The sequence below is a fragment of the Rutilus rutilus genome (assembly GCF_951802725.1).
Source record: "Rutilus rutilus genome assembly, chromosome: 6".
In the NCBI taxonomy this organism is placed as follows: domain Eukaryota; kingdom Metazoa; phylum Chordata; class Actinopteri; order Cypriniformes; family Leuciscidae; genus Rutilus; species Rutilus rutilus.
The window spans coordinates 45,726,060-45,747,139 of NC_140214.1; the positions used below are offsets into that span (position 1 = coordinate 45,726,060).

General features: G+C 36.7%; 1 protein-coding gene across 1 annotated transcript in view; it reads left to right on the forward strand.

The window, feature by feature from the left end:
* Positions 1–19,015, forward strand: part of LOC311292518 (uncharacterized protein) — a 1,083,963-nt gene extending 1,064,948 nt beyond the window's left edge. Inside the window, exons 29-33 of the mRNA XM_084412230.1 lie at positions 16,431–16,604; positions 16,771–16,944; positions 17,176–17,349; positions 17,588–17,749; positions 18,561–19,015. Of these exons, the coding sequence (XP_084268356.1) occupies positions 16,431–16,604; positions 16,771–16,944; positions 17,176–17,349; positions 17,588–17,749; positions 18,561–18,609 (733 nt within the window). The 3' untranslated portion in view covers positions 18,610–19,015. The remainder of the gene's footprint in view (positions 1–16,430; positions 16,605–16,770; positions 16,945–17,175; positions 17,350–17,587; positions 17,750–18,560) is intronic.
* Positions 19,016–21,080: the final 2,065 nt, after the last annotated feature.

A 21,080-nucleotide genomic window follows, 5' to 3' on the forward strand; every position in this document is an offset into this window, starting at 1 on the left:
GGCCTGGCTTCCCCCAAACTTAGATCCATATCAGTTCGCATACAGAGAAAACAGATCGACGGAGGATGCCATCAATACAGCTCTACATACAGCACTTAGCCACCTGGAGCAGCCAGGGAGTTATGTCAGGATGCAGTTTATAGATTACAGCTCGGCATTTAACACCATTGTTCCTGATATCCTAGTGGATAAGCTGACTACCATCGCTATCCCCCCTTCCATTTGTGCCTGGATTAAGAACTTCTTGACTGACCGCCCTCAAACGGTTAAGGTAGGCACCACCTGCTCCCCTACCCTGTCTCTCAGCACAGGCTCTCCCCAGGGCTGTGTGCTGAGCCCTATTCTGTATTCCCTGTATACCTATGACTGTACATCTACAGTATACACCCCTCAAATACCATCATTAAGTTTGCCGATGATAATACGCTCATTGGTCTCATCAGCGGAGGGGATGAGTCTGCATACAGGGACGAGGTAAACAGGCTGGTTGACTGGTGCTCTGAACATAATCTACTGCTTAACACCAGTAAAACCAAAGAAATGGTTATAGACTTTAGGAAAAACAAGGGGGAACCAGATCCACTGAACATCAATGGGGACTGTGTTCAGCGTGTTTCCTCTTATAAGTTCCTAGGTACACACATAACCGACGACCTCTCCTGGTCAGCTAACACTTCTGCTGTGGTAAAAAAGGCTCGGCAACGACTCCACTTTCAAAGGATACTTAGAAGAAACCACCTAGAAGAGAAATTGTTAGTGGCCTTTTATCGCAGCACTATTGAGAGTGTTCTGTCATATGGTATCACGGCCTGGTATGCCAACTGTAAAGTGGCGGACAGGAAAAACCTGCAGAGGGTCATACGGACGGCACAATACATCACTGGCAGTCGCCTGCCCTCACTGGAAGATATCGCCAGCATGCGGTGTCTCAGAAGAGCTAAGGCTATTACTGCCGACTCCTCACACCCAGGTCAGCACCTGTTCAACCTCCTGCCCTCTGGCAGAAGGTACAGGTGCATTAAGTGCAGGACCAACAGACTGAAAAACAGTTTTTATCCTTGGGCCATCAGGACACTGAACTCAAAATGCATGTGTACAATATGGAGTGAGCTGTAGTCTCTATTGCTTATATTTTTCTATATTTGTTATATATTGTTTTAACAATTTTTATATTTATTATGCACAGGCCGTAGAGCATTGCAATTTCATTGTATACTTGATGTACATTGACAATAAAGATTCTTATTTTATCTTATCTTATCAAAAAAACATTATAATATTCATTTTATTTTATTTTTCGTGTTCGTATTTATGAGGGAAAAAACAACGTGTCAGTTTACGGTTACGGACGTGAGCGCTCTGAAAGCGGCACTAAAAGACTGCTTTCAAACTTTCACAGAGACCTCAAACAGAACAGCTGCCTTTCTTTAAATTGAATTTCGTTTTGTATTAATTATATCTTAATTTTGATCAATGTTTCATGAACCAATTGCCTGGATTTAATAAATAAGAAGTAAACATAGCAGAATCACGACTTTGTGCGCCGGCGAGTGAACTGGAGTTCGTCTCATAAATGAACCGAAACTCAGCGTATAATGCACATTCACATTCACAGCGTATTTAGACACATTTTGACGCATTCATAATCATTACTTTTACCGGTTCTTTGTGGCAAGCTTTATGCGTGCGGTCGTGTGGTCGTGCGGTCGTGCGCTTGAGTGCGGCTATATTACGTAAACGCTCATTATCCTGTAGGCTATAAGTAATTAAATTAATATAAAGGGGTGATTGTCCACGAATAACTTAAATGAACAACTAGCCTACTAGTCGACTTAAAAAAAAAAAAAACTTTTAGTCGGAAGCAGCCCTTATTCCACATATTTTCGAACCAGGCAACAGGACATTTGGGTTGAGCGAGCGACCCTGAGGAATGAACGAGCGGAGCGGAATATTCAGAAATGCGCTCTCCACTCACGAGCTCTGATCGGAACAAACCCGAGCCTCACTGTCTGCTGAACTTGCGCAGAAACATCAAAATATAGTAATATTTTCTAAAGAAGAATTTTAAAACTTTATTGGTGGTAGTTGAGAAGAATTCCTCTTTCCATATCTAAATCATTTGAGCGCAATATAAATGTATCAGAATTGTTATTCTTATTATATAAGAATACATATTTTTTTTACAACATTTTTAACATATAGAGAATATAAGTTTAGCGTGTTGTGTGTATTTCCTAATTATAAGCTTTTGGTGAAATTGCAACAAAACTAAAAGTGCATAAAAACATAAAAAACGTCATTACTTTTTTAATTCTTATTCACTCTTTGTTTAGCGATGTTTATAAATATACTATATTTTTTGCATTTTGTTGACAAACTGTCCTATACTGAAAAGAAACCAATGTAATCTTCCTGATTTAATCACGTAAAACACAAGTCTAAACACAAGCACCACTCTTCTGAATGATGGTAACCACAAACCTCCAAGAGTTTGTAAACCAATTGTTTGTAAAACATATTTAATGCTAACTTTACTTACAAATTCAAAAAATAAATTTTAAATTTTTCAGTGTATAAATAAAACGACATTTTGTAAGTTATTTCCAAAATGTAATTAATTGCACAGTCTTTGTTTTAGCTGCTTGTTTTAACTGCTACCAATTGACACAGAGTCAAGAAATTACAAACCACCCACCTCCCAGGTCTGCCAATTCTTTGCCAACCCCCAATGCTAATCAATCTCCTCTCAGGGAATCAAAAGAAAACCAGTTTTTCCAGTTTTCACCAGCATGTGGGGTTTTAATTCCTACCCTTGCAGTTCTTTTGTTTAAATGCTATTTAAGCAAATCTACTATACATACGCTTTAAGTTATTTCAAATTAATGTTTATAACTTAATTTGTTGATATCGCGTAACTTAATTTGACATATGTTGATATAACCAACTGACATTGTAGCCTAGTACAGTAGATTAGATTGCATGCCAGGAAGAGGCTTATGCTTTATTAAGTAATGAGCGTTTACTATATAGCCGCACTCAAGCGCACGACTGCACGCATAAAGCTTGCCACAAAGAACCGGTAAAAGTAATGATTATGAATGCGTCTAAATGTGTCTAAATACGCTGTGAATGTGCATTATATGCTGAGTTTCGGTTCATTTATGAGACAAACTCCAGTTCACTTGCCGGCGCCTCCATGTCGTGATTCTGCTATATTTACTTCTTATTTATTCAATCCAGGCAAATGGTTCATGAAACATTCATTAAAATTAAGATATAAATAATACAAAACGAAATTCAATTTAAAGAAAGGCAGCTGTTCTGTTTGAGGTCTCTGTGAAAGTTTTAAAGCAGTCTTTTAGTGCCGCTTTCAGAGCGCTCACGTCCGTAACCGCAAACTGACACATTGTTTTTTCCCTCATAAATGCGAACACGAAAAATAAAATAAAATTAATATTATAATGTTTTTTTTGTTGGGTCAGACAATGATAACCAAATTTCTCTCTCATATTGCTCCTCATAACCACTGAAAACGGTAAAAAAAACGTCCCCCCCGTCCCCACCGAAATTGACGCCAATGCTAGTACAATATCTTTGCTTCTGACAGGTTTCTGTAATAAATCCGTAAATCCGTTGGCGAATAAAAATTTTAATTGTCAATTTAAAAAAAGCAGAAACGTGTATAAAACCCACTTCAATTACAGTTAACAATATCTGAACTGTGCTCTTTTACATACTTCTAATTTTCTCATGCACTTTGTCTTGTATTTCTGCAATAGATTAATGGGCTTTATACCCTAGTGAAAAAAAAAGTATGCTAAGTATACTTGCAGCCAGACTAATTGTCAGTATACGTCAAGTGTGTTAATGATTAGTTAACTTGAAGTGTGCTATTTTGGATAATTTTATTTGTACTAAGTGTATTTTAGTTATAATTAAATTATACTAAAGTATAACTTTAAGTGTATTTAGTGTACTTTTTGATGCTAAATTGAGACAATTTCAAGTATATGTAACCCTCTTTCTCTCTCTCCGCACGCTCACTGGACTCTAGCACCTCCGCTGCTCTGCGTTGTGTTATATGTTCGTGGGTGGTGGTAGAAAGCGGGGACTTAGACACAGAGTGGTTCGGGATTGTGGCTTGACCTTTTATTCCACAGCACAGCATCTATAGCGTTGACAACATGAACTGAGCTTAAGTTTTAAACCAGCAAAGTATATTTCAATGCATATGCAATTCAACAGTAAGCTTGTGCTGCTTGTTTTATCATACATTAGCCACCATGCATTAATCACATTTTAAAGGAAAAACAAACCATTTCAACTCTCTATTAATCTGCATTTAGGTCTTATACAGTTTAAAACACAAAATATCTTAATTAACTGATCTTTAGTGCGAAAACAACAACTATATTTTACATTGATTTTCCCCACTACCATTAACATGGCTTACCTATAGCGTTGACAACATGAACTGAGGAAAAGATGACGCAAAACTCCCGTATCAACGCTACGGTACATGACGAGGCCCAAACAACGCTAAAGGCACTTGAATCTGTTTTAATTCAATAGCGTTATGGGGACACCTTGTGGACAACACAGATATATATACCGCCTTACATCCACCCCTTCTTTAATTGATCATATATTTAGTACACTTTAAGTATATGCGTATTTTCATGCTTGATTAGTGATATTAAAGCGTACTTTTTTGTATTACAAGTACATTACAAATTAATTAAGAGTGTCTTGCAAACAAACAAGAAATATACCATAAATATATTATTTTTGAGTAAAAATATACTTTCTTCCCCAAAGCTGAATGCACTTGTCAGGGTCATTACAATAAATAACATGTAACTTCAATACCACACAGATACACATAATGAACTTAAACAGTGTTTATTAAATCCTCACAAGGTTTTAGCATTGAAAAACAGAACAAAATGCACCATGTTTTCAAAAAAAAAGAATGCTGAAAGAAAACAAAATTGAAACATTGTGGAACAGCAAGCAAACTTCAATTTTTCTTGCTAAATTGCTCATTGTTGCACTTGCGCCTGATGGCCGCTCGCACTTCCGACGGAGTTGTGTGTGGAAACTCCACAAGAACAGTGTCTGTTTACAAAGTAAAATAGGGAAGGTCAGAGGGCATGTTCATACAACTTTTACTTTCCACTACATCAGACAGTAAACAATGTATTACACCCAAAATACTTAATAAAAGTACATCGTGAATAGCAGTGAGGAAATGTATCAGTATGTGATGTCAATATTGCTTCCAGTGTGTTAATCAAACAGAGTATACAAGAGAAGAAACATAACAATATAAATCAAATGATACAACGTCATTCAAGTTGAAAAGTATATTTATATTAGTGGTGGGCCGTTATCGGCATTAACGTGCTGCGTTAACGCGAGACTCTTATCGCGCGATAAAAAAAATATCGCCGTTAATCTATTCTCAAAGTTGGGTTGGGAGCTGCTCTATACTACACAAGCTATGATGACGCAATCTACTCGCGGCCGCGAGGTACACCCGGCTGCAAGGCATCATATTCGTCGTCATCTTAAGTAAACACGGCTGAAAGTGAAAGCTGGTGAAAAAGATCGGTGCAACATACATTATTTGGACTTGGTTTGGATTTAAGCCGTCCGACGAGCAGCAGCAAACTACATAGACAGAGTGTGTGGGGTAGCCTAACAGTTCGGTAAGTTAACACACGACTAATCCCTTCTATCACCTCAAATTCAAAATGAAACATATGATATCACTGAATACCAGCGCGTGTATTATTCCCAATATATCGTGGTGTAGCACATAATCTCTGTCTGCGCCCGATTTTAAGAATCGTTGTTGTGTTTCTTTTTAACTGAAAAGACATCAGTTAGACAATATTCTAATTTTAAATTTGGGGTTTCATAAGCTCCAAGCCATAATAAACATTAGACCTACTTAAGTCTCTGCAGCTAGTGTACTTAAATTTTATTTATCTGCAAAATGATGTTGTATACTTACAGTTTTAGACAATATTTGTTCTCAAAACTACATACACCCTTAAAAAAAACAAAAAAAACATTTAACAGGTGTTTAGCAGGGTCTGTGTAACCTGTTCTGAACTGGTTTTATTATAATATATATCGTTATCGCAAGAGGCTGCAATGTATATCACAATATGGATTTTATGCCATATCGCCCATCCCTAATTGATAGGGGTGCAACGGATCAAAAAACTCACGGTTCGGAACGTTTCTCGGATCAGAGTCACGGATCGGATCATTTTTCGGATCAGAAAAAAAAAAAAAGACAAGACAAATAAACATAAGTTTTGTCTTTTTGTTTATTAACACTTTTAAATTATTAAATTAAAATATATCAAATCAACAAAGTGCACAAGGCATAATATCTTCTTTTTAACATAATGAAAAACAACTTAAAGTGAAACATAAAAGGCATATCTCCTTCCTTTAAACATGGACCAATGACCATTAATAAAAAACAACTTAAAGTGAAACATAAAAAGGCATATCTCCTTCCTTTAAACATGGACCAATGACCATTAATAAAAAAACAACTTAAAGTGCAACATAAGAAGGCACATCATCTTCCTTGAAACATGGATAGTGAAATAAAGCCTATGTCCACATCATCAAAGAAGAATAAAAGAAAGAAAGCAAAGCATACCTGAGCTTATAATTTCAAATTCTTTTTCAAAAAGACAAGGATGTCTACATTATCTGGGGAGAGTGTGGACCTCTTTGCAGTCACTATGTCCCCTGCTGTTGAGAACACTCTCTCGGAAGGAACTGAAGTGCCTGGCACAGCGAGATAGCATCTTGCCATCTTGGCAATATGAGGGTATTTACACTCATTGCTTTTCCACCATGTCAGTGGATCACCATCCACCGTAATGCCACTTGCTGCCAGGTAGGATGCCACCTCCTCTTTGATGATGTCAGCATGAGTCTTGCTGTCCATGTCTTTGCTGGCAAAGGTCTCTCCAAAAAGCTCTGCCATCGCCGACTTCTTTTGTGGAGGAGATGTGTCCAAGTTTGCTCCTGTTGGCTCTGTAGCTTGACCCTGCAGAAAAAAATTAGTTGATTAATTAAACCTATTATTTATTTTCATGTTTCATGAAAAATGTGGCAATAACATTTAATAAAAGCCATTATTACAATGTATTTAGATTTAAATTCATCATTTTTAAATAATATTCTTTTTCTTTACCTCATCACAGTCTTCAGTGCCCAGACTGCTGACAATCTCAGTGGTGAGGTCACTGTATGTCCTCTGGCGTAGGGCAGGGTCCATGTGAGACAGGGACTTGAACCTCGGATCCAGGGCAGTACATCTGTGAAGGTAGTCCTGTAGAGTAGGGGGTGAAGTGTATCTGGGCTCCAGGTCCTCTCTAATGGCAGTCTTGACATCTCGAGTGATGGTGCTGTCTTCCACACTTGGAGCCATGGATTGTAGAATCCTTGTTTTCAGCGGCTGGATCATTGACACAGATGGTGAAGTTTCAGTGCTCAGCAGAGATGTAACAGTTTTGAGGGGTTTAAGCACCTGGAGGACCTCCTCTTCCACTCTCACATCATCATCAGACAGGGTGATGATGTCTTTGACATTTTTCTTCAGGGTCTTGTCGGTCAATGCAGAGTATATAGCTGCCTGCTGCTCCAGATAACGCTCCAACATATCATAAGTGGAGTTCCACCTTGTTGGGACATCATGTATGAGCTTATGAGTAGGCAGCTTTAGCATTTATTGCTTTGTCTTAAGGACATGAGCAGCTGTTGTGCTTCGGTGGAAGTAGGAAACCACCTTCCTGATCCTCCCGAGGAGGCGGTCCATCCTATTGACGGAGATTCCCTTCTGTGATGCCAAATTCACTACATGTGCAAAGCACCCTATCTGTGGGCCCAGTCCTGCCTCATTCACTGCATTTATTTGATTTTTGGCATTATCAGTTGTGACTGGGATATTAGTACTGGGCCTCTTTATCTTCCATTCCTCCACTGCTTGTGTCAGTACCTGCGCAAGATGAGTGCTTGTGTGACTCTCGTAGAGGGGGCGTGTCTGCAGCACCGGACTTCTCATCTCCCAGTCTGCTGTGATGAAGTGAGCGGTTATCGTCACATAGCTCTGCGTTCCCCTGGACGTCCACCCGTCTGTCGTGAGCGCAACAGCGGATGCTCGCGATAGTTCGTCCACAACTTTTTTCTTCTCCTGCTCATAAAGATCTGGCACAATCTTTTCGCTGAAGTGGGTGCGCGACGGAATGTCGTAACGTGGCTCAAGCACTTTCAGCATGTGTTTAAAGCCCTCGTTTTGCACAACCGAATATGGCCTCATGTCTTTACCAATAAACACACCGATAGCGTTGGTGATGGCTTTAGCCCGGTCTGATTGTGCAACAAGGGGCTGCTTAAATGCCGCGGTGATAAGCGGTTGCTGAGCAGCCTTCGTCGTTTTCACTCCTGTCAGTGAAACACCGGGGTGATGTCGCTTCAAATGCGTGGCCATGCTTGAAGTGTTTCCACTGTCATATTGCTTTCTTGTGCCACAGTGCCTACACACCGTCACGGTTCTATCCACTAACCTCTTTCCTTCATCATTATAGTTGACAGGGAAGCCAAAATGCTCCCATACAGGGGATTTGTACACGGGGCGTTCAAGCTCCTCCGTTCCTCCGCTCGCCATGACCACTCTGTGTGTGGACTGAACATGCGCGCAACTTTTTTTTTTTTCATAAATCAATCCGCGGATCACGTGTGTGCCGAACCGAAGATATTGATCCGAACGGATCACGGATCAATGATGATCCGTTGCACCACTACTAATTGATAGCCTATAGTAGTTGATAATAACATAGGCCTACCTAATGTTGCCTACGGACGGTAACAGTACTGTAGTAACCTTTTACAGTCTATGAGTAGAACAGCTTTCTCAAGCAGTTTGTGATGCATTTTGGAAACAGGAGATGAGCCCCTGGTCTAATGCGCCACCTGGCTTGAGAAACCCGTTCTCAAAGACTTACTTTTATAGTCATTATTTGGGTAGCACACATATTCTGAATGCCTTCGGCAGAATTCAAATGAGCCATTTTAATCTAGATTAATCTAGATTAATTTCAAAATTAATCTAGATTAATCTAGATTAAAAAAATTAATCTATGCCCACCTCTAATTTATATTATAGAGCAGACTAAATTGTAATAGAGACATGTACATTTTCTATAAGGCTGCTTTGAAATGGCATGTATTGTGAAAAACACTTTACAAAATAATTTGAATATTTTATTTAATGAATAGTCAAAAAAAAAGAGGTTAGAAATTCTATTGGAAACACAGTCCCCAAAGTCAAAGAAATAAAAGAAAATACATCTGCAAGAAGTACAAAAGGTCTCTGCACGGGGATGACATTTATAGATGGATGTCTTTGGATGCACCAAAATACTGGCTGACATGATAACTACCAGTCTCAAGCATTTCTCTATTAGGCGGACATTTCAGCCACCTGAGCAAAAACATTCTTTATACCAGACCTGTACAGTGCATACACAAAAACGTGTGTAACTTTTAACTTTAATGTGCTCTTTATATTTGATTTGACCCTTGATATAACTAAATTATGTACATTTTAAGTTACCTGAGAAAACATTTTTACAGTATAATACACTGCCGTTCAAAAGTTTGGGATCAGTAAAGTTTTTAAAGAAGTTTCTTAGGCTTATCAAGGCTGTATCTATAATACTGAATATTATTTCACAAAATAATATCGTGAAATATTTTTGCAATTTAAAATAAAAGTTTTCAATTTTAATATACTTTAAAATATAATTTATTCCTGTGAAGCAAAGCTGAATTTTCAGTGTCACATGATCCTTCAGAAATCATTCTAATATGCTAATTTATAATGTTGGAAAAACATTATTTCAGGATTATTTGAGAAATAAAAAGTTAAAAAGAACAGTGTTTATTCACAATATAAATTTTGTGTTACAATATACACTACTATTCAAACTATGTTTGGGGTCAGTAAAATTATTTTTTTTAATTAATACTTTTATTCAGCAAGGATGTTAAATGAATAAAAAAGTGATAGTAAAGTGTTAGAAAATATTTATGTTTTTAATTAATGCTATTCTTTTTTACTTTTTATTAGCATAATCAATGAATCAAAGAAAAAAGTTCCAAAAAATATTAAGCAGCACAACAGTTTCAACACTGATAATAAATCAGCATATTAGAATAATTTCTGAAGATCATGTGACACTGAAGACTGGAGTAATGATGCTGAAAATACAGCTTTTCTTTACAGGAATACACTATATTTTAAAATTTATTAAATTAGAAAACCAATATTAGAAATTGCATTAGCCTAAGAGTTCACAATATTGCAGTTTTTTTTTTTTTTTTTGTATTTTGATCAAATAAATACAGCCTTGTTGAGCATAAGTGACTCCACTAAAAAACAAGGTAAATTATTTATTAGGTTTATAATATAGGCCTAACATAATGTAATATATCAAAACAATGAATCATTAAAGCATCCCTTTTATTCAGTAAATAGCAATTAGCTTTGTGCTTTTTAACTTTTAAGAAGAAGTCTCTCTCAAATTCTTTACAAAACTTTTCATTGCTGTCCAAAATAAATATCCCAGTTAATCTATATACAACTGAATCATAATTTGAACTAAATCGCAAGCTTGAATCAAAATCAAAACATGAAATTGATGACAATACTCAGCAAGGGAATTCTTCTGTTTTTGTAACATCTTGTCTCTGGCTGCCTCTTTGATCTTGGTTTGCTTTGGCTGAAAAAAATTTAGGGGGTAAAAAAATGTTTTGTTAAAATCTTCACAATGTCACATTCATGCTGATATACTGAAATTTGATGCAGATTGTTTTTCTGATTAGAAAATATTTTGGCAGCAATCACAATGAATCTTTGTCTGGCCAAAGATTTATTTGATCATTTACTGTAATATCTGAGATAACTGCTTTGCTGGAGATGGCAGAATGACACACTTTATTTATAAGCTTTATGTGATTAGAACAGTGTGAATAAAAATGCTGCATGTCTTTTATGAAACTCATAACTTCATATTCTTTGGCTTTTTATGACATTGTCTTCCAATGAAAAAATACTGTTGTTTTTTTTTATTTTTTATTTTTTACTTGTATAAGTCTTACTTGTGGACTTTCTGCATGAGAGAGGTATCTATAGCTTCGACTATGAATGAAACATATATAGTGTTTATTGCTCCATAATGCGTACAATACCCAAATTTGAGTACAAATAGAGAAAAACGAAGTAATCCTCAAGACAGGATTTTAAAAATGAGCATGATAATGCATCTGTGTTTTTTTTTTATTTTTTTTTTTTAAATGAGCACAGTTGTGAACTACCTGAGGTACAGAGTGTAATTAGGGACTCATATTTAATATTACATGCATGGAATCAATTTTACATTTAGCATATCTTCTGGAAAATTAAGAAATTACTATCACTATGACATAAAACTGTCAATATTACATAAAGAGTTATCCATATCCACTCACCAGCCTGGCTTTTTTAGCCTCCACCTCGTTGCTGGTGTCCAACATTTTCTTTTTGACACGAACACCCCTGCTTTCATCCTTGTTCCATATGTCCTTTCCCAAAAGTAGTACGTTTTTCTTCATGACGAGGTCTTTGAACGAATCTGATATAACAAGCGCAAAAAACATTTTAGCCTAACGTACACCTGCTATCAAAAAAAAGCGACACAATAGCGCAATAAAGCACTTGAAAGTGTAACTTATACAAGAAAAAAAATAAAAAAACAGACCTCCAAACAGCAGGACTTTTGCAGGCACCGTCTTCTCTGGTTCTTTACGTGAAGGCCACTTTATTTCTATCCAATTGTCTTCTCCATCAAGGTCTGGTTTTGACGTAACTTGACTATGATGGTCTATTTTAGCTACAAGGATCGATATACTCTCCACTTTTAATGACTTATCATATAAGTAATAAATTGCAAACTGGAACGGCATCGTGTCTATAAACGTCTCCTGCTGCAAAACGTCGCGTAGCGCAGGAGCATCAATCGAAGTGAGTACCATCTGCTGCTCTGATTGGCCGAAAGCAACACTAAGACACTTGATTGGTCAAATACATAGACAGTAAAATTATTATTGTGTTCATATGGTGTGCTGTTGGTATAAAATTGGATTGATGTTTATACGTTGGACCTCTCTGTGACTTTGTTTACATTTATTAAAAATACTTAAATCACAATTAGCCTTTTGTGCAGAGCATATACACTTTATTAAAACATGTTTTAAATGGCCTTTCAACGCATTTATCATATGTTTTATTACTTTCTGAAAGTAGCAATTAAGTGAATTGCAAGCATGAAGAAATACACTTAAAAAATTCCATAATTTAACAAAGTATACTACAACTTCAGGTTATTTAATAATGTACTTTGAAAGTATACTTTCAATGCATTGTTACAATGATCATTTTCAGCACATAGTTAACAAATATTCATAAAATATATTTAAGAAAAGTGCAAATAAATATACTTATAAAAAATAAACAGAACTTTCACTTCAAGTATATTTTTGTAAAATAAATATTTTTACATGACCTATGTTAATTGAACATTGAATATGTTAATGAATGAATTCTGTAATGTTACAGGTATAACAAATAATGACAAGGAGGCAGTTTGACAGACTTATTAACTCCGCTTATAGTGTAATGCAATAATTAATTCTGTAATGTTACAGGTAACAAATAAAGACAAGGAGGCAGTTTGACAGAGACTTAACTTCACTTAACTTTGTGTCTACTGTCTTGTTCCTTACTATCTGAAGTAGCCAAACACATGTCTACGTCTGTCATTAACAGAAATGAACTGTTGGCATATTTGTTTGACATCAACTTTGTCCAGTTTGTCCTGGTGGACATGGCACACAGCAATACTGTTAAGTCTCACTTGTGCCATTGTTGATCTGAGCCATGTTTTCAGTCTCCTAAGAGCACTGAAACTTCTTTCAGCCTCAGCTGATGAGACTGGGTTTCAACTTGATATACATCTTTTTAAATAGCAAGCACATATAAAATAGCCTGTTGTCATGATCTTTCACTGTAAGTGCCCATCACAAAGTGTAAACACACACACATTTTTTATACTGTACACACTGTGTAAAAATAGTCTACACGAACCCTACCAATCACAGAAAACCTTTTGCATTTTCAAAAAACATCACTTAGATAATTTATAGGCCTACGCTGTTTTCCTCATGTGGATCAAAAATCCTTGTCCTTATGGATATTGCCATCATTGTGGGGCATTTTACACCCACAAGGGTTTACCAAGACATACAGAGAGAGACAGAAAGACAGACACACACACCCCCCCCCCCCCCCACCCCACCCCCCCCCCCCCCCGTACAGTTTGGGTTTGCTACTTATCCCGCGATTGTCATACATTGAAAAAAACTGCACTGTCCCAGAATCAATATGACGCGATTTGTCCCGTATTTTTGTTCACAGAGCTATTGATTTCTCCCTCACTTACCGCATCTAGGTTTCTGAGGAATTTTGCCGCTTCTCACAACCAAATTAAGCTACAGCCTCTCACAAGTTAGAAAGAAAAAGCAAAGCCAATCGGATTAGCGATGTGGGTTCGCGAGGCGGGACTTCTACGAGATCTATAAACCATTTGTGTACCAGGAATTACGCCTTTTTCACAGAACGCTCTTGTAAGAGTGGTTTTATAATACATATATTTTAATTTATATATAAAATTCGTTTTATATAAATATATATTTTAAAAAAATCTAAATTATTGCAAGGGACAAATCAGTGGTCATTGGATATTGGTAGGGACACGTCCCTAGCGTCCCTACTAAATTCTACGCCCCTGGACCAGACTAACGTAATTTCTCTGTCATTTCTCTGTCTTTTTATCTCTTTAAAATAGTGCTACTTTTAGAAAAAATTACAGAATTATGAATCAAATTATTATGAACAAACAATGAAACTGTGTCAAAATTCGACAACACAAAGAATTATCAAAAGGCGATATAACGCACATCTCAGGTTAAATTAATTATATAAAAACAGGGAACATTTTGTAAAAGCAAAACTGAACAAAATGCGTAATTAAAATAATTGTATTGTTTGTTTGTTTGATTATATTAAAATAAAATAATTGTGTGTATGTTTTACTAAATATTTAATACCACTTCCCCATAATGATGTAATTAATTTTTAAAACAACATCTGTCAAACTGTCAATCAGATACCTCTTATCTGGTCATTTTTATTTTATTTTAGAAGTCATAACTGTTGATCACCCTTTATATGGATTTTGTGAATATGAATATTTAAAAGATTTACAAACTGTCGGCAAGACCTCAAGCCAACCCCGGACATTCTGAGACTAACGTGGAAAAATCTTTATGCTTAATGCATTAAAGGGATAGTTCGCTTTGAAATTAATTTTTGATATGTTTTAGCTTACCTCAAGGGCATCCAAGATGTAGGTGTCTTTTTCCGCAGTAGTTTCAATTTTGATATTTTTAGGTCAAACCGTTTTTGTCTGTCAGTCATATAATGCAGGTCTATGGTCACTGTCTCAAAACACAAGCACAGAGTCCAAATTAAAACAATTCCCCATCGTCCAAATGAAACAATTCCCCATCATAAGTACACATTGATGGCCTAAGACACGAAACGAGCGGTTTGTGTGAGAAAACGAACAGTATTTATATCGTTGTTATTACTTGAACACAGCACACGTCCAAATGATCTGACGGCGCGGGCGGGTATAGATATATACATAGATGTCGCCTTGGCTACTGCAGTTAATTGGAACGAAACTGTAGCCAAGCGACATCTAGTGTATATATCTATACCCGCCCGCTGGCGGGTATAGATGTATACACTAGATGTCGCCTTCGCTACTGCAGTTCATTGGAACGAAACCGTAGCCAAGGCGACATCTATGTATATATCTATACCCGCCCGCGCCGTCAGATCATTTGGACGTGTGCTGTGTTCAAGTAATAACAACGATATAAATACTGTTCGTTTTCTCACACAAACCGTTCGTTTCGTGTCTTAGGCCATCAATGTGTACTTATGATGGGGAATTGTTTCATTTGGACGATGGGGAATTGTTTTAATTTGGACTCTGTGCTTGTGTTTTGAGACAGTGACCATAGACCTGCATTATATGACTGACAGACAAGAACGGTTTGACCTAAAATTATCAAAATTGAAACCACTGCGGAAACAAAGACACCTACATCTTGGATGCCCTTGAGGTAAGCTAAAACATATCAAAAATTAATTTCAAAGTGAACTATCCCTTTAAGACAGTTCAATTAAAATATTTATTAATAATGTAATGGAAAATCATATGCGCCCAAAATATAAATGCAACGCGTTGTGCTGCAACATTACCTCACAAGAAATATCTGCACAAGAACAATCACACAAGAAATATCTGCACAAATTAAGAATCTGGGTAAGTCGCATTATTTAAGCCTTTCATTATCTTAGGATGATTTTGTGTATATATATAAAATAAAAAATACTGCTGGGTTTTTACAGGCAGAGTCACGTGTATTATGCTCACACTAAATTCTCTGTTGCACTTAGTATAAATGCGCATTGCATGCACAATCATCTTAATAGTTGTACAAAAAAGTTATGCGCTGGCAAGAACGTCACTTTGCTGTTTTAATAAAAGCAATGCTAAATATTCTGCATGCACTCATCTCCTGGAAACCACAGCAATGACAAAGCATATATAAAAATTAGTAAACATTGTCCATTACCCCTTCTTGTCTTAAGACAACTTTGATGAGCCTTTTGGATTTACAAATATTTTCAAATGTCTGTATAATACAGTACTGTAAATATTTGTGTCTATTACTATTTATAATTTATATTTTATTGTGGATGTTTTCTCACAATCATGACGTAATGTGAAGTAAAATAAAAAATCTAATGTAAAGTTGTTTTTTATGCGCCACCTGGTGGATATTCTGTGAAGCGAAACACATTGAGGGAATTTTTAAGTAGCCCCCCCCGAAAGCACTTGCAGAATTCTGCGAGACGAATTGCAGAATGCCGCGGGAGAAAACGCGCGTTGTTAAATCTGTATGCTGGCAAATGTAAATGGCAAATTACAGTTGACTTGCCAAATCACTTCCATTTGTTTTATTAATAAAATTAATATAGGAAGTATTGGAAGAAAATTCTTTATGGGTCATCATAAATACTTTGCTTTAAAAGTACCAAGTTGTCCAAAAAAAAAGATGCATCGATAATCGTTACCCTCTGAATCATAATCGAATCGAATCGTGAGGTGCCTAGAGATTCCCACCCCTAGATCTGAGTCATTTTCTCTTTCTGTCTTCAGTCTGTATAGATGCAGTATTACAGAGAAACAGAGTCTCATCCTGACTTCAGCTCTGAAATCAAACCTGTCACACCTGAGAGAGCTGAACCTGAGAGAGAATAAACTAGGAAACTCAGGAGTGAAGCACTTATGTGCCGTACTGAAGGATTTACAATGTAAACTGGAGAGATTGAGGTCAGTCACATTCACATACAAGAATCAAAATGCTTAAAATCACTTCAACAGTTTCAACTAAAACACTTTAACATTGTATTTGCTTATGAAGATGATGTGACTTTACAGAATAAAGAGTTTTCTTTTCTTCTGTCTTATTTTCTTCTCTCTCTCTCTGCTAATGTAGTTTAAGCTCCTGTGATATGACAGATGAAGGTTGTTCTGATGTGACTTCAGCTCTGAAATCAAACCCATCACACCTGAGAGAGCTGAACCTGAGCTGGAATAAACTAGGAAACACAGGAGTGAAGCACTTATGTGATCTACTGAAGGATTCACACTGTAAACTGGAGGGATTGAGGTCAGTCACATTCACATACAAGAATCAAAATGCTTAAAATCACTTCAACAGTTTAATCTAAAACACTTTAACATTGTATTTGTGCAAACTTAGTATTTTGTGATCTGGTGAAATAATGATGATCTCTCTTCCTCTCTCTGTTTTATTTGCTTATGAAGATGATGTGACTTTACAGAATAAAGAGTTTTCTTTTCTTCTGTCTTATTTTCTGCTCTCTCTCTGCTAATGTAGTTTAAGCCACTGTGATATGACAGATGAAGGTTGTTCTGATGTGACTTCAGCTCTGAGATCAAACCCGTTACACCTGAGAGAGCTGGACCTGAGCGGGAATAAACTAGGAGACTCTGGAGTGAAAAACCTCAGTGATCTACTGATGAACCCACAATTCAAGCTGGAGAAACTACAGTTAGTATCATTATACTGTACAGCAATTACAGTGTGACTGAAGTTTATTTATCTGAAGACAGCAGGGCTTATGTTTCAGTGTTTATAGCAGTGCACTTTCTGTTTTTTTTTTAAACTAAAACACTTTATACTCAATATCTCACAGTGAGTCTGAGTTCACATTATATTTGTGTAAAGTTCTTCCCATTCATGATTTGTTTGTAAGATAATCTCTCTTCCTCTGTTTGTGTCTTTCTAGTCTAGTCTACTGTGGCATTACAGATGTTTCTTCTTTAACTCAGTCTTTGACTAACTCAAAAGCACTGCAGTTTTTAAAAGAGCTTGATCTGAGTTTCAATAAGATAGGAGACTCAAAGCAGCGAATCATAGACGAGCTACGAGACTCAAACTGTGTCCTGAGGTGAGGAAACATCACTGAGATATTAAAGAGATCTTCATTTACCTCTGATATGTGAACAAACCTTTCAAACATTCGTGAAAGGAAATTATCATTAAGCTTTATTGCAACAAAGGGTTTGTGTGAGAACAAAATGTGAAGTTATTGAAATTTTTAACACAAAGGAGGAAAAAGAACAAAAGCTCACTGTCACAGCTTTATACATCAACACCTGCTTTTTATTAACTGTGTCAGTAGAAGTGAATCATTTCAGTGTGAAAACAGACTTGGTCAGATTGTAGGAAAACGCTGCACTCCTGCTAAAATCAGTGCAGTTCCAGCTTCAGCTCACAGCGTCCAGCTCACATGAGAAATGTCTCTGTCTCTAGTGTGTTTTTACTGTGACAAGCAACACGTCACACTACTTTACACTTACTTTACTCTCAGTTATTTACTAAGAGCCTACAAACATGTTTAAACTAGAGGACAAACGGCTTTAACTAAAGGTTTGTGTTTGAACTCAAAATAACATTTGTATTTGCTCCCTGTGGTTTATTCCATACGCCGTACACTCATTAGTGTCTCCTTTACAGAGACTCAATAGGAGTCGCACCGACACACACTGACAAACATATGAACATGATTCATGCTTTACATCTATTATATTTAGAAACACAAATACCTATGCAATCTATCCATGTAAAGTCGGTAATTAATCTGATTACAGGAATTCAATTTAACTTATTTTTACTCAAAAAAACATTAATTGAAATATAATTTTTTTTACTTTGTTCCACTGAACTCTGATTGTTTTCTCTTCTGTTCTACTTTACAGTGTAGATGAAGATCAAGCATCAAACTCTAAAAGATGTGTTATATCGTAGTGTGAAATGATCATGAGAGGAGCAGAAACCATCAGCTGATCCACAGAAGTCTCACTACTGTCTATGAGGAGAAATAAATGTGTAAATGTGTTTCATAAACGTGGAAGAGACTCAGACTTCACAATTAAATAAAGCAGCGTGTGTGTTAGCATGCGTTTTAGAAACGTGTTATTGAATGATCAATGTTGGTTTAGTATGTATAATAATTATTTATAATATAAATAATATAATAATTAATTATTATAAATACATATTTTGTTTTGTGTGAAATCCAAGTTTTGGAATTGGGAATATATTGTTGATTCTGATTTGTATATTTCATTGATATTTTGTGTGAAGTTGTACATGTCTTATAAAAAAATATATTATTTATAGATTTTTTGTAAAATAAATTTTTCGGAATACATTTTTCGGAATACATTTTTGACTCTGATCTGGTACACTTTAGTGCATATATATATATATATATATATATATATATATATATATATATATATATATATATATATACTTTTTTCTTTTTTTTACATATTGTGTTGTGTTGTGTATTTTTTTGGTGAGATACGTCCTCTATATTTATCTAACAATTTCTTCTCTCTTGTGACTATTCTACATTACATAATCAGGTGATTGTCACATGACTAACTAATTGTTGTTTAAAAGGACTGTGAATGTGTTTGCTACACCCTGGCTGTGTTCAAAACCGCATATTCACTGAGTAGGCACTTAATTTCAATAAGTACTTGCTTAACGAGCGCTAAAAGAGTAGGTACTATATAGCCTGATCTCGTTAAGTATGAATGCGAGCCGTACATCATCCGCCATGTTGACGTTATCATGTGACCTACAACGTTATCACAAGCGCAACAACTTAAAGATATGAGCGACAGCTTTAATTCATCTATCTGTAAATATCCTGATATTGATGAAACTTGCTCATTTTGTGGTTTTGTTGAAGAATCAAGTGCCCATTTATTTTGTGATTTTAGTATAACCAATACATTTAGGGTTGATTTAAGTTCTTATATTTTAACCCTATAATGTGACCCACAGTTTTATCCTTAAAGATATTATTTTTTATTACAAAAACCCAAAATCGTCATCTCTTGAATATGTTGTTAATTTCTTTATTTTATATGCAAAATGTTTCACCCACAAGCAAAAGCGGCTTAAATCTCATCTAACACTTCATAACATCAGTAACTCGACAGCCTAGAACAGTTCTCTTCAGCATTTGTAATGTGTGTAATGTCTGCACAGAGGAGACGGGCGGCTGCTCCAAGATCTCGCCTTTGGAGAAAATGTCTCAGGTTACGTATGCAACCCTGGTTCCCTGAGAGGGAACGAGACACTGGGTCGAGACGCGGTGGGAACGCCCTGCGTGATTGCGTCGTGAAGCTATAAAGTACCCCTGGAAACAGACCATGACAGCTTCTGAAAAGCCGAAGCAAGTCGATCACAGGCATGCAGGGAGTATGGCAGGGCGACGCAGCGTCTCGTTCCCTCTCAGGGAACCAGGGTTACATACGTAACCTGAGACGTTCCCTTTCAAGGGAACTCGAGCTGCGTCGAGACACGGTGGGAACCCTATACCCACGACGCCATATGACAAATGCCTGTTCTGTATGAAGACCATGTGCACACTAGGAAACAAGCACCCTAGACCCTGGAGTGGACCCTAGGTCAAAGTCATAAAATCTAACAAATGTACGCGGTGAGGACCTGCCTGCCGCATTACAGATGTCATAGAGTGAAACTCCTGATAATAAAGCCTTAGAGTCAGCCATACTCCTGGTAGAATGGGACGGGACAGCCAAAGGTGAAGGCTGTCCGGCCACTTCATAAGCAAGTGAGATAGCCTCAACTACTCACTTGCTCTTTATCTGTTTAGATGCAGGGCAACCTATCTTAGGTAACCCGAAGCAGACAAATAACTGCTCTTATATACCTGCGTGAAGTTGGCCCCCCACCCAACGCAAAACGTCGTCAAACTATGCTCAATCGTTTGTGCTCTGTTTGTGCTGGTTTGTGCTGTAAAAAGTTTCGTTTGTGCTGTTTCGTTTTTTTAGATATTAAAATAATATTTTTAGGTCATTCTGAGGTCACTCAGCCCCCCCACATGCTCCAAATTCACCCAAAATAGTCTCGTTCGTTTGTGCTTCGTTTGTGCTGGTTTGTGCCGGTAAAACTTTTGTTTGTGCTGCGTTGGGTTTTAAAATATCAGAAATTGAATTATAGACGATGACGTCACCAGCCCCCCACATGCTCCGAATTCACCCAAAATAGACGCAATCGTTTGTGCTCCGTTTGTGCTGGTTTGTGCTGTAAAAAGTTTCGTTTGAGCTGCTTCGGTTTTTTAGATATCAAAATAATATTATGTGGTCATTCTGAGGTCACTCAGACCCCAACCTGCTCCAAATTCACCCAAAATAGTCTCGTTCGTTTGTGCTGGTTTGTGCTGGTAAAATTTT